General features: G+C 36.5%; 1 protein-coding gene across 1 annotated transcript in view; it reads right to left on the bottom strand.

Annotated features, from left to right (window-relative positions):
* Positions 1 to 11,966, bottom strand: part of ATP11A (ATPase phospholipid transporting 11A) — a 121,595-nt gene that overhangs the window by 30,662 nt on the left and 78,967 nt on the right. Inside the window, exons 10-17 of the mRNA XM_009276143.2 lie at positions 11,460 to 11,541; positions 10,021 to 10,171; positions 8,601 to 8,798; positions 5,536 to 5,709; positions 3,942 to 4,105; positions 3,588 to 3,659; positions 1,635 to 1,708; positions 1,280 to 1,383 (exon numbers count right to left, since the gene is read on the bottom strand). Coding sequence (XP_009274418.1) covers positions 1,280 to 1,383; positions 1,635 to 1,708; positions 3,588 to 3,659; positions 3,942 to 4,105; positions 5,536 to 5,709; positions 8,601 to 8,798; positions 10,021 to 10,171; positions 11,460 to 11,541 — 1,019 coding nt within the window. The remainder of the gene's footprint in view (positions 1 to 1,279; positions 1,384 to 1,634; positions 1,709 to 3,587; positions 3,660 to 3,941; positions 4,106 to 5,535; positions 5,710 to 8,600; positions 8,799 to 10,020; positions 10,172 to 11,459; positions 11,542 to 11,966) is intronic.

Genomic DNA, 11,966 nt, shown 5'->3' with positions numbered 1-11,966 from the left:
GTGGTGAGCAATTGCATCGTGCATCACTTGCTTTGTATATTCTTCTGTTACTATTATATTATTTATTTCAATTATTAAACTGTTCTTATCTCAACCCACAAGTTTTCTCACTTTTACTCTTCCGATTCTCTCCCCCATCCCATCAGGACAGGGGGAGTGAGCGAGCGGCTGCGTGGTGCTTAGTTGCCAGCTGGGGTTAAACCACGACACAATCCAAGGAGAAGTATTAAAAAATCTCCCTGACTCTTGCTATTGATAAGGGCAAGTGCCAGGTGGCTTCCTGTATCTTCTTTCGGACACTTCTGTATGTAGGAGCCAGCCCTATTTCCAATTATCCAGGATGAAGAAATAGCTCTTGGTCTGGATTTCTCTCTTGACAGACATTGGATGGATACGATACATAAACACGTCTTTCAGTTTCACTAGCCTCCTTCACTTGTAATTATCAGACAGCTGTTTCATACAGTAAAGCTTAACAAAGCACTTTGGCAAACAGTTTTGAAGTTTCACTTCAAAACAAAACCAGGTAACGCTGTAGGTAATTTTTCACATACTTGTAATAATACTTTGTTTTCAGTCTGAGTACTGGGTGCCAGCAAATTTTATCCCATTTATAAGACTGGCAGTTATATTCCATTGCAATGGGTTCTGCATATTTTTGGCAGAATTCAGTATTTTACAACTCCAAATACTACCTTTTAGGTAAAACCAAGTTCTGAATTTCTTTTAAAGATGATCAGGCAGTTCATAGTTCATTTTTAGCAAGCAAAAATGTAAGTATAAGGATGATCACCGCACTGTTTCCCTATAAGAAGCGCATTTGTTGCTACATTGTACTCTAATGGATTTTCTCTTTTAAGAGCTTGTAAAAAAGCAATCAAAGGCAGCAAATCACAATTGCTAAGGCTGGGGACTGAAAGCAGGGATGAGATTTTCAGTGAAGTTTTTCACTTTTCTTTCATTCAAAAGTTAATTCAAACCACCACAGTTGTGAAAATGCCATACTAAAAAGCTAATTGATGACCTCTAGTATAACATACTGTTGTGCATATCTAATGCATTCATATCTCACCACAACTGCCATTTGGAAGATGAGAAGGAGGACAGATTCAAACAAGGGAGTAACACAGACCACTATGTCTGTGTCCACTTTGGCATAGAATAATCTCGGTGCCTGGGAAGACAAATCTGTTACCAGATCAAGCAGGAGGTAAGGACACTTAATTTTTTTTTTTTTACACTAATATCACATGAACAGATCAACAAAATGGAATCTTACCACTGCATTGCGTTCAACTCTGGATCGTATTTGGTCAATTTTGCCTTCTTTAACTCTAGGAAATATGGAAGAATCTGCTCCCTTACAAAACAGAAATATATCACCTAAAAGAGACAGCATATGGAATTCAAAATGGTCAAATATATCTTTCTTCAAAAAAACATCCAAATTACTAACTCTTCAAACAGATTCCTTCCAACTTTTTTATAACATTTGCAGTCCTGCTGGTAGCCGGTCCCCTTTTTTATAAAGAAAGGCACATAGACTGTGATTAATGCTTAACTCTTCGATAAACCTGAAATAAATTCAAGAGAAACAAAAACATCTACGAAGAAACAGAATGTGACAGCCCTACCTGTTGAAGATTTAACAATTACACTCATTCTCCGTCTCACAGAATCAAAACTCAAAACCTCTAATAATTCAAACCTGAAACAGAAATAGAATATTTTTTAAACAACTCTGCTTTTCCAGATCCCTAAACTGGTTATTACGACTTCAAGCATATCAAATAAAACATGACTTCTAACATGGAAAATTATGTTGAGTACTGTGGAATATGGAACTAGTACAGAATGAAACAGCAGGTTACAAATAATAACTAGGGGATGCCCTCAGCTCCTAATTACTTGAAACAGAATTTGTCTGCATGGTGTTCGTAAGCATCTTTGGATGTATAGTCAATGCAATTTATTTAAGCAGAAGACTAGAAACCTTGCAGTAGAGCACTATACTGCTTATGAAGTAAGTAAATTCCTACCTATAATACCTAGGCATAGCCTTAGAACTTGAAATGTGCAGGTTTTTACACAGAAGTCTTTATTTAATATTTTTCTAATTTTGACTATTCCTATCTCTCAAAAGTGCCCACCTAATTTCATGAATCTTGCTCAAGTGTTGACTGACAAGTTATTCAAGTGAAAAAACATTTCTTTTTACTGGTTTTATATTTGCCATTGTTTTTATGATTTGATTTTATCCCACGTTCCTTTCCCTTCTAGGAGGAAAAATGAGCATGAGCTCCTGTTGTACTGTTTCTGTATAATTCATCAGTTTATAGACTTTCATTTACCTATTTCCTTTTATCCAAGAGAGCCCCCCCCTTTTTCCAGCACAAATATAAGCATTTTCCAGCAAATATAAGCATCCCAATCATTAATCCCAATCTCTTCAGGATTCATCTGTTAATATTTTGCTTATAAAATAGATCTGCTTATTTAATTAGATCATCCAGTTCTAAGTCCTTACAACAGCCTGGGATTCAAACCTGTGCAAGGCCACAGTGTTTATTCCATTAGAAGTTACAACAGGTTCTAACAAGGAGCTGGATCAGGCCTATGCCTACAAACTGCGATGCATTTTGGAGAAAATTCCTAGTAATTACAGTGCTTTCATAAATCACCAAATTATACCGACTCCAGTTCTTGTGAGTTGAGCCACAAAAGTCTGAAGTAACCTTCAGGAAAAATCCTCCATATTCCCCTAAAAGGGGGAAAAATAACAGCAGGGTTCCTTTATTTGTGCCCAAGGGTCCCTGCGTAGTTAGCAGAGTACGCATGCAGTAAGACACAGATAAACAATAGCCTTAACCAACAGACATCTACAGAAGTGTAAGGTAACATTTTCAAAAGTATCTACATCCCATTAAACAGCTGTACTACTTAAATGTTATTGAAAATTTTACTCATATTATGGTCTACAAGATTTATTCTACACGTCAACACGTCAAAGGAAAATGAGGAAAAACCAGTACCTCTTTTAAATTTTCTTTGAACCAGCTATAAAAATTTATTCTATAGATATTACCCTCCTATAAATTATATGGATTATTTGTGAACAACAAATGGGGTACATACCATTTTCTATTAAGAAAATATTATTTACCATATAACAAAGGAAAAATAACCATAGTTCCTAAAACTCTTAGGAACTATCAGATTAGGTCATGAACCCAACACCACACCTTTGTTGTTGTATTAATATTTCATATTGCATATACTGTCAAACTAACAGACTAAGTGAAAATATAGAACTACAGGGTCTATTAAAATTATAAATATTAGTAGATCATCTCTTTTTCTACTAAAATGTACAATTTCTGACTTTTCTGAATTAAAAATTAATCTATAGGGAGAATAATTTATTAAACACATCAGTAAAAACTCTTCACCAGTCTCTTTTGTTATATTTTTACACTCACTTCTCTCTATGTTATTTTCCCGATTTAAGATCTCGGAAAGAATAATTTATTAAACACATCAGTAAAAACTCTTCACCAGTCTCTTTTGTTATATTTTTAACCACTCACTTCTCTATGTTATTTTCCCGATTTAAGATCTCCATAAAATTGTCCTTCAGCCTTAGATAGGTGTAACCAAGTCTGTAAAATGAAACACACATCAAGAGAATGAATACAACAAATATATAATTATCCAGTTTAAGCATGTCATAAGGATTTAAGACCGAGCTTATCTTCCGAAAAAAAACCCAAACGGTTTTTATTTGATTTATGACTATGAATAATCATGACTGTGTATTAAGAAAATCATCAGCTCTAGCTGATTTAGTGTTTGTTATTATCATTTTTGTGCTGAAAACAATTTTGAACTTCAGCGATTAGATCTCTAGATTAAAAAAGTATAATACCTACTTACACACATACCTCTGTATTCCCTCAACTAAAGCAACTTCATCAGGTGATGATGAAATATATATACAAGATCTTCTTGAGAGCTGGTTTTTCTTCAATCCATCTACGCTGTCATCATCTTTTACCTGAACAGTGTGGCAAAGACAAAGAGCTCGGAAAAACAGTTCTTCTCTCTCCTAAAAAACAAAAAGAATGGTTGTCATTATGTGTGATCACTTTCAAGTACTCCTTTGAAAACTTTTCTTTTGGAAGGTTAGCAATGTCACTGATTGCTATTTATTACCAGATAAAGGCAGTGTCACAGGTCACCTGCCCTTTAGGGGGAGCCAAGTCTTTCCCAGTGGTAACCACACAACTGCTTAATAGCTGTTAGTGCTACCTAGCGTTGCCATGCAAGTCAAGCTGCTGATGCCCAAAAAAGACAGTGCGCATCTTTTGCCTCCTCTCAGTGCCTAGATGTGGCTAAAGGTTTTTTTCTTTACTTTTGCTTAAACTTTACCAACCTGTATTAAATACCAGTCAAGGCACAATTTTAGGAGTCCTGAGTCCAGACAGAGGGACGCAGCACCCGGAGCAAAAGCGTTAACAGCCTTTACAGATCTCAATTTCTTACGCAGCTTGAACACCTCTCAGAGCTACATAAAATAAAAGGAGTGTGGACATTTTGGCAGCTGGAACCAACAACTTCTATGAAGTTTCAGATGGCTTGGTAATGACAGCTTCTGACACCAGAAAGAGATTTCTATTTCATAGATACCTGGCTGTGTTCTACCTGTATCTTTGTGTCTGAATCTTATTCTTCTGTGCTGTTCAACACAAACTGTCTGTGTCATTGTAATTCCAAGATAAAAGCACAGTGTACCTTGGGACCACATTCTGAGGGCGATGGGTGAGAGCCATAAGGCTGTTGAACTACACCAACATATTTTAAGAGGCCTTGTTTTGCCGTAGTATGTAAAGCCAAAGTATGATTTGAGACTGTATCGATATATTTTAAAATATATTGTCCTTTGGCTATGATTATCCTGCCCATTTACACCCTGCTCATCAGTTGACATGTGAAGACTCCTTAACTTTCAACTAACTTTGCTTTACACAGCAAAAAAAGCCACAGCACATACATGCTGTGTGTAGCACGTTTCAGATGTGGCTGGATATATTAAGTCACATTTAAAAGTAATTTAATTTGATCATAAACCATTCTCTGGCTACATCTTCACTCAGTGATGACTAAATAAGTGTTTGCATTGAGCACTCATTTTCCCCCTTGAGGAGTTTCCTGCCTTGCCTTCCCCATTGTAGCTAATGTTAAACGAAAACCAGCTATTACGTTTCTTTAGCTATTAACCAGAGAAAGTTCTATATTTTTGGGTTTTATTTAATTCAGTTTTGCAGCCACAGTAAGCTGGGAAACTTCCTATTAAGCCTTTAAATCTTACTCTAAACTAGGAAAGGAAAATGTCTATGTTGTGATGCTTTTCCTACCGTTATCTACTTTGATTAGTGGAATTCAAGGATGTTATATTTCTAATATTCCCTTCATCAGCACAGTTCAATTTTCAATGTTTCATTGTAAAAAACAAGAACCTAGAAAGAGTCATCATACCTTTCCACTTCCTCCTGGAGAAGAATCGATCATATCAATGCCTGTACAATCGTGAAGAATTTGGCCATTGCAGATAACATGTGGTACATAAACGTGCCCTTCAATGCAACATTCTACAAACTCCATGTTGTTCTCAGTTAACGTTCCTGTTTTATCTGTGAAGACATACTCAATCTGCAAATGAACACAAATTAAAAACAGCAGGAATATGAACAGAGATTTGCCAAGGTCTCTGAAAAAAACTGAGATTATTACTGGGTTACACCTTCCTTCAAAGATCCTTATGCAGGCTCTTTCAGAAAAGGAAGACAACAATTTCTTTTGGGAGTTATCTTCCACGGAAATGTGGGCCCTGAAAGATTTTACCACACAAGAGTATCAGCAAAGCTATCTTTTGCCTCATAACACATATAAATAATGTGTCTAACCTACTTTCACTCTTCTCTCAAGCTCCTTTTTGGTTATTAATGTCTTTCTTGGTGCAAGACAGATATTTATGGAAACAAAATGCACACAAATGCCATTTCCTAGGGATCACTATTTAATGTATGTGCCTGGATTTGGATCAGTTCTGTCAGAATGGTCCTTAGGGTAGTATCAGAATTCCACACACCAATTACATTAGTTTAAATGAGGACTCTGGACTAGTGGTCACATACAGTTATACACATGGGCACTGTTATTGCCCTGGAAACATTCCTTTCGTCTCAATATTGAATTTTTCATTAATTTTATCTTTTACAATGAGGCCTAGCATTTAAGGATAACAACATCAAAAATAAAACCAAAACCTGAACTATAAACCAGAACAGCTAGATCGGCACAAGCTCAATTTTGGATATTGAATATAGGTATTGTATACAGATTGCATGTACATATTTCATAAACTGAGAGCATTAGGTAAGGATAGGAATTAAACACTGGAATTAAGGCAATTATTTAGTATTCGTCAGACTGTTTAACAAACTTCAACATTTATCAAGAGCATCAAACAAAAAAACCAAATTTTGCTCTCAGTCATAAGAGAAGTTATTAAATATGTGAACTTTCCTTCTAGATTGACTTTTCTAATATTCATTAATCTGAAAAGGCAAGTTTCCAAATTTTCCAGTGGTTTGTTTTCTGTGGACACAATACCTGTATTCAACTTTTTTCAAAGTGGACGGGATTTATATGGATTTATTTCATCTCAACTCCTATATTCAGCTTCATAATACATTGAAGCAAGACAGAAAATGCTATCAAGCAAAGGTCTTTTATTCATTCAGTGTGCTGCTTTGGGATCAACACCCGTTACATGAAAAAAGGAATAAAGCGTGTATATCACTACGACAGTATTTACTACAACCACAAATAAGGATTCGCAATCAAAGCCTTCATTAGAAATATGATGTATAATAACTTTCAAAAAGGTAGAAGCAAAATTTAGTTCATTGGATTCGTACTAATAATGCCAAGTACTGATGAGGGTCCCGTTCTAGGGACGACAGTTATTTTTTATAACAGAATCACAGAATGGTTGAGGCTGGAGAGCACCTCCGGAGGTCATCTGGTCCACCCACCCTGCTCAAGCAGGGCCACCAAGACCTGGTTGCCCAGGACCATGTCCAGAAAGGTTTTGGTTATCTCTAAGGATGGAGACTCCACAGTCTGCCTGGGCAACTCAGTCACCATGACAGTAAAGCAGTGTTTCCTGATGTTCAGACAGACCCTCCTGTTTCAGGTTGTGCCCATTGCCTCTGGTCCTGTCACTGGGCACCACTGAAAAAGGCCTGGCTCCATCCTCTTTGCACCCTCCCTTCAGGTATTTATATACATTGATAAGATCCTCCCTGAACCTTCCCTCCTCCAGGCTGGACAGTCCCAGCTCACTCAGCCTGTCCTCACATAAGAGATGCTCCAGTCCCTTCACCATCTTTGTGGCCCTTCACTGGACTCTCTCCAGTATGCCCGCGTCTCTTGTACTGCGGAGCCCAGATCTGGACATAGTACTCCAGGCGTGGCCTCACCAGTGCAGAGTAGAGAAGAAGGATCACCTCCCTCCACTTGCTGGCAATACTCTGTCTAATGCAGATGAGGATACCATTCGCCTTCTTTGCCATAAGGGCACACTGCTGGCTCACGTTCAACTTGGTGTCCAGCAGGACCCCCAGATCTTTTCCTGCCAAGCTGCTTTCCAGCTGGGTGGCCCCCAGGGTACACTGTGCCCCATCATCCAGATCATTAATGATCAGCCCTGGACCCAGCATTCACCCTTGGTGTACACCGCTAGTTTCTGGCCTCCCACTAGACTTTGCACTGCTGACCACCACCCTCTGGGCCTGGCCATTCAGCCCGTTTTCAGTCCACCTCACTGTCTGCTCACCCAGCCCATAATTCATCAGTTTCTCTACAGACAGTGCCGACTGTCTCCCATAATAATAAAATACTTGGTACCACCTTTCATCCAAATAGATGTGTGGACTTAAAAGCTTAATTACTAGTTTGGCTGTACAAAAATAAGGAAACACACCATCCTATTTATTTATTTGAAAACCTGTGAAAACATTTTTAATTAACAGAGATCCTAAATATTTTCTCAAAAAATATTCATGTGTATCTGTGTCAAGGTGATGACTTTCTTAACTCAGAATACTAAACATAGAATTTCTTTTGGAAAATGAGAGTGATAGCCAATCATTTTACTGGATGAAACTTCTGTCTGGAGATTTGATGTCAGTCTAGCCAGAAAAAAAGGTGGTTTTTTTTTTCCCGTCTGACTTATACTGTAAGGAAGTTAGATGCTTATATAAATCTCCCTCTGTAGTCAATGGAGAGAAATCATTACTTTCTTAAAGTGTTTTTCCTTTACTAATACAGTAATACTAATTGACTTCCACTGACTGGCTGAGAAATCAGAATTTTTTATTCTCAAAATCAGAAGATCGCAAATTTTATTTTTAAAATTAATCAGCACTACAGAAAATGCACACTAAGCTGCAAAAAAAAAAAATTGAAGTGACAATTTTAAAATAAAAAATTATGGTAGAAATAGTTGAAAAAATTTATCATTCAATGAAATTTACCTGTCCCAACTCTTCATTGAGGTCAGAAGTATTCACCAGTGGTCCTTCACCTGTGTCCTCATCAAACATTTCCTCATCCCATGTAAGGAAATAAGAACCAAGAAATTTCTGCATTTCCACAGTGACATACATGGATACAGGAATAATGTAGTTGAAAAGAACCATGAATGCAAGGAAGTCTGTAAAAGCTCGAAGAAACTGCCAAAGAAACAAGATGAAAATATTGATTTTTCATGTACCATCAAAAACCGAAAGGTGACTACATACATTTGCAAATTATTTTTTTCTAATAACTTCCAAACAGTAAGCAACAGCTTTCACAGCTCACAGTTCAGCACAGGATGTAACCTTCATCATTTATAACATCACAACTAATTTGGCATGAAGAAAAAAAAAAAACTTTTTTGTTTTAAATTTGTATTTTTCTTTACAGACAATACAGGTGTAGAGTACAGTTACACATCATTGTTGTAAAGTCCTAGAGCAACAAATGAGAGTGGTGAACACCTGTATGAGAACAAGGAAAACATTAAAATGTACATTCATAAATTACCAGAAAAATACCGTAAAACTACAGTAAACTCATTCAACGATTACCAAATTACAAATTTCAGGCAGCATTTCATTAATAAATACAGGGTTTCCCTTCCTTCTCTCAATACAAGTAGAATGTGTGCACATAACCTGGCTCAATTTTTTAAGTGGTGGAGACTTGTTGGAAGTGTAGTCAACCTGCTGAGCAGGTTGAGATAGGGTTAGTGGTGGTAATAAGGAATCTATAACATGCCCGGCTAGCGTGTGCTCATCATGCATTTAGGGTAAAGAAGGAAATTTTCCCCTAGTCTGACTGGGAGGATTTAGTGAAATAATATTATGCTTTCTGTAGTGCTGGGTTCAGTTCGTTACTTTGGATCATCTGGGTATCTGTTCTGGATTATGTCCTTGCTCCCGTAAGGACATCGGACACTGGCAAGCTCTGTTGCTGGTGTCTAGTGCTCATGACAGAGTTACAGAGCTATATGAAACTATGCTTTTGAGGGGTATTTTTACAGAGATTCCTACAGCGGATTCTTTTGAACACGTCCATTATATGACTGCCAATAGTTATGGGACTCCTTTCAGTCCTATACTTCTCTGCAAGAGGCCAGTTCTTTAGTAATTCACATAAATGACAGGAAACTCAAATAGACATCCATGAGGCTTTTTATACTTAAACAGACATTTTCTCATCAGTTAAATTCACAACTTAAGTGCAAAAATTTAATATACAAGCTTTCTACATATATACTGTCACTATTGTTAGCAAAAAAGGCAACAATTTATGACTGGTAAGTAAGCAGGCTGTATATACTTTTTAGTAGGATTCTTATAAATTAAGCGTTTAGTGAAACTTTTTTGGTATTTTAAGTTATTTCCATACCAAATTTCTTTTCCTTTCTGGCTCTGTTTTCTGATTATACCATGGCTCATCACGAAATGGTTCACTCTGCCAGACATACTTCAGGACAGTATTTATTAGTGCTTTACTGATGAGAATACAGAGGTATACAATAAGGAATACATTCATTGATCTAAAAAAAAAGGCAAAATAAGAATTCCATTAGCATGTAAACTACAGAGTTTATTAAAAAATGTTATACTTGTGCATCAGCCTAACGTTTGCTGCAAGTTTAACAATGCTATGATGTTAAATAATTTCTCTACATTGTTTTCCCAATGAAGAAAAATACCATTGAGGACCATTTTCTATTTAAAATGTTAACTGCTGTAACTGTCACCAAAACGTGTGTGACACATTACCAAATCTAGTCTGTTAGTGAAAACAATAGCATAGATGGAATCATAATAGAATAACCGGGCTTGTACCTGCAGACCTTTTTATGCCATTTCTCTGAACCAGTATAAAAACACTCACATAAGTACTTTTATAGAAATATAAATCTATCGAGAACATTTCGCTATGTAGCTGTAATGGTTTAACTCTTTCTAGACAGATCTGAAAAAAGAAAGAGCAAGAACACTTCGCATTTAAAATTATATTTTCATCAACGATGGGCATAAACTAAAAGCATGGGTTATACATCAATAACAGTAGAAAGAGACACATCATCATTGCTCAGTCACTGCATAAGGGAAGGGCTGTCAGCTGGTCAGTACATCTTGCCTTAATCAATGACATCTTTTTTTTTCACAAGGTTGGACACCTTACTCGGAGCTGATGATTTCAGATAGCAGACTAGGACTAGAAAATAATTCCATTTTTAAAAAAGTAAGGGACCAACGTCAGCTCATTCCTTGAGGATAGCACTGTCTTTCTTTCCCATCAAATGTGCCTGTACAGAACTTTTAATTTTAGCTAAACCATGGAAAACCTGCCACAGACAGGCTTTGTGTTACTGCAGTTGATCCAAAGTGAAGTGCATCAAAAAAAGTTATTTTTACTGAATTCAAGACTTAATTGCAATGAAAAGGAATGTTAGGATATTGAAGCACAATCTTGGAAAACTGTCAGTAGGTGTACTCTAACCAGTGAAAGAAAAGTCTTCTGGAACAGCAAAACACATCATACCTTAAAAAAGGTAAGCATTACATTAAGGTGGCTTTTTATTTTTAACATTTAACATTGAATAATAATTCAGTACTGAGAACCTCATTTATATGGCATTATACGACTGATTTTATAAGTAAAAAATGTTAAACAAAAAAAAGCAAATTGTCAGTCCCTCTACCTCTTTTTTTAATTTAAACCAAGGCCCCGATTGTTTTTAGGGGAAAAAAAAAAAAATCCCCCTTTACCCCTTTTATGAACTGTTCAAACATGCAGTTTTCCACCCCCAAAATAAATACTAGAAATTTTACTTTTCTACAGCAGATCGCTTCTGTGATTTTGCCTGGTAATTTAATGCCATCTTAGTTTCCATGCCGGTGTAGATAGCAACACCTGAAATTAGACAACTTGTTTTACTAAAGATTGCACAGTACAGTAACTTCATAAAAGCACAATTCACTAGATTATTATACTGTCATGTCTTTAAATTCTCTGTAGTCTGAAGAAAAAGAACAAAGGTTTGGATGATACTCAAAAATGAGAAATGGCTTTAATATCTTGGTTCTTAGAGGGAAATTTTAAGCAGCATTTACATCCCATTCCAGAGTCACAGTTCCCAATTTCTAACATGTTGCTATGTATCAAAGCCAAACCAAAGCTGGGTTTTGAATAAATCCCTTGTGTTTGTAAGTTTGTAGTCTGAAGAAAAAGAACAAAGGTTTGGATGATACTCAAAAATGAGAAATGGCTTTAATATCTTGGTTCTTAGAGGGAAATTTTAAGCAGCATTTACATCCCATTCCAGAGTCACAGTTCCC

This window comes from Aptenodytes forsteri, unplaced genomic scaffold (genome assembly GCF_000699145.1).
Source record: "Aptenodytes forsteri isolate BGI_AS27 unplaced genomic scaffold, ASM69914v1 Scaffold96, whole genome shotgun sequence".
NCBI lineage: Eukaryota > Metazoa > Chordata > Aves > Sphenisciformes > Spheniscidae > Aptenodytes > Aptenodytes forsteri.
Note: the sequence above shows the minus strand (reverse complement) of the source record. Positions and strands in the feature narration are given on the sequence as shown.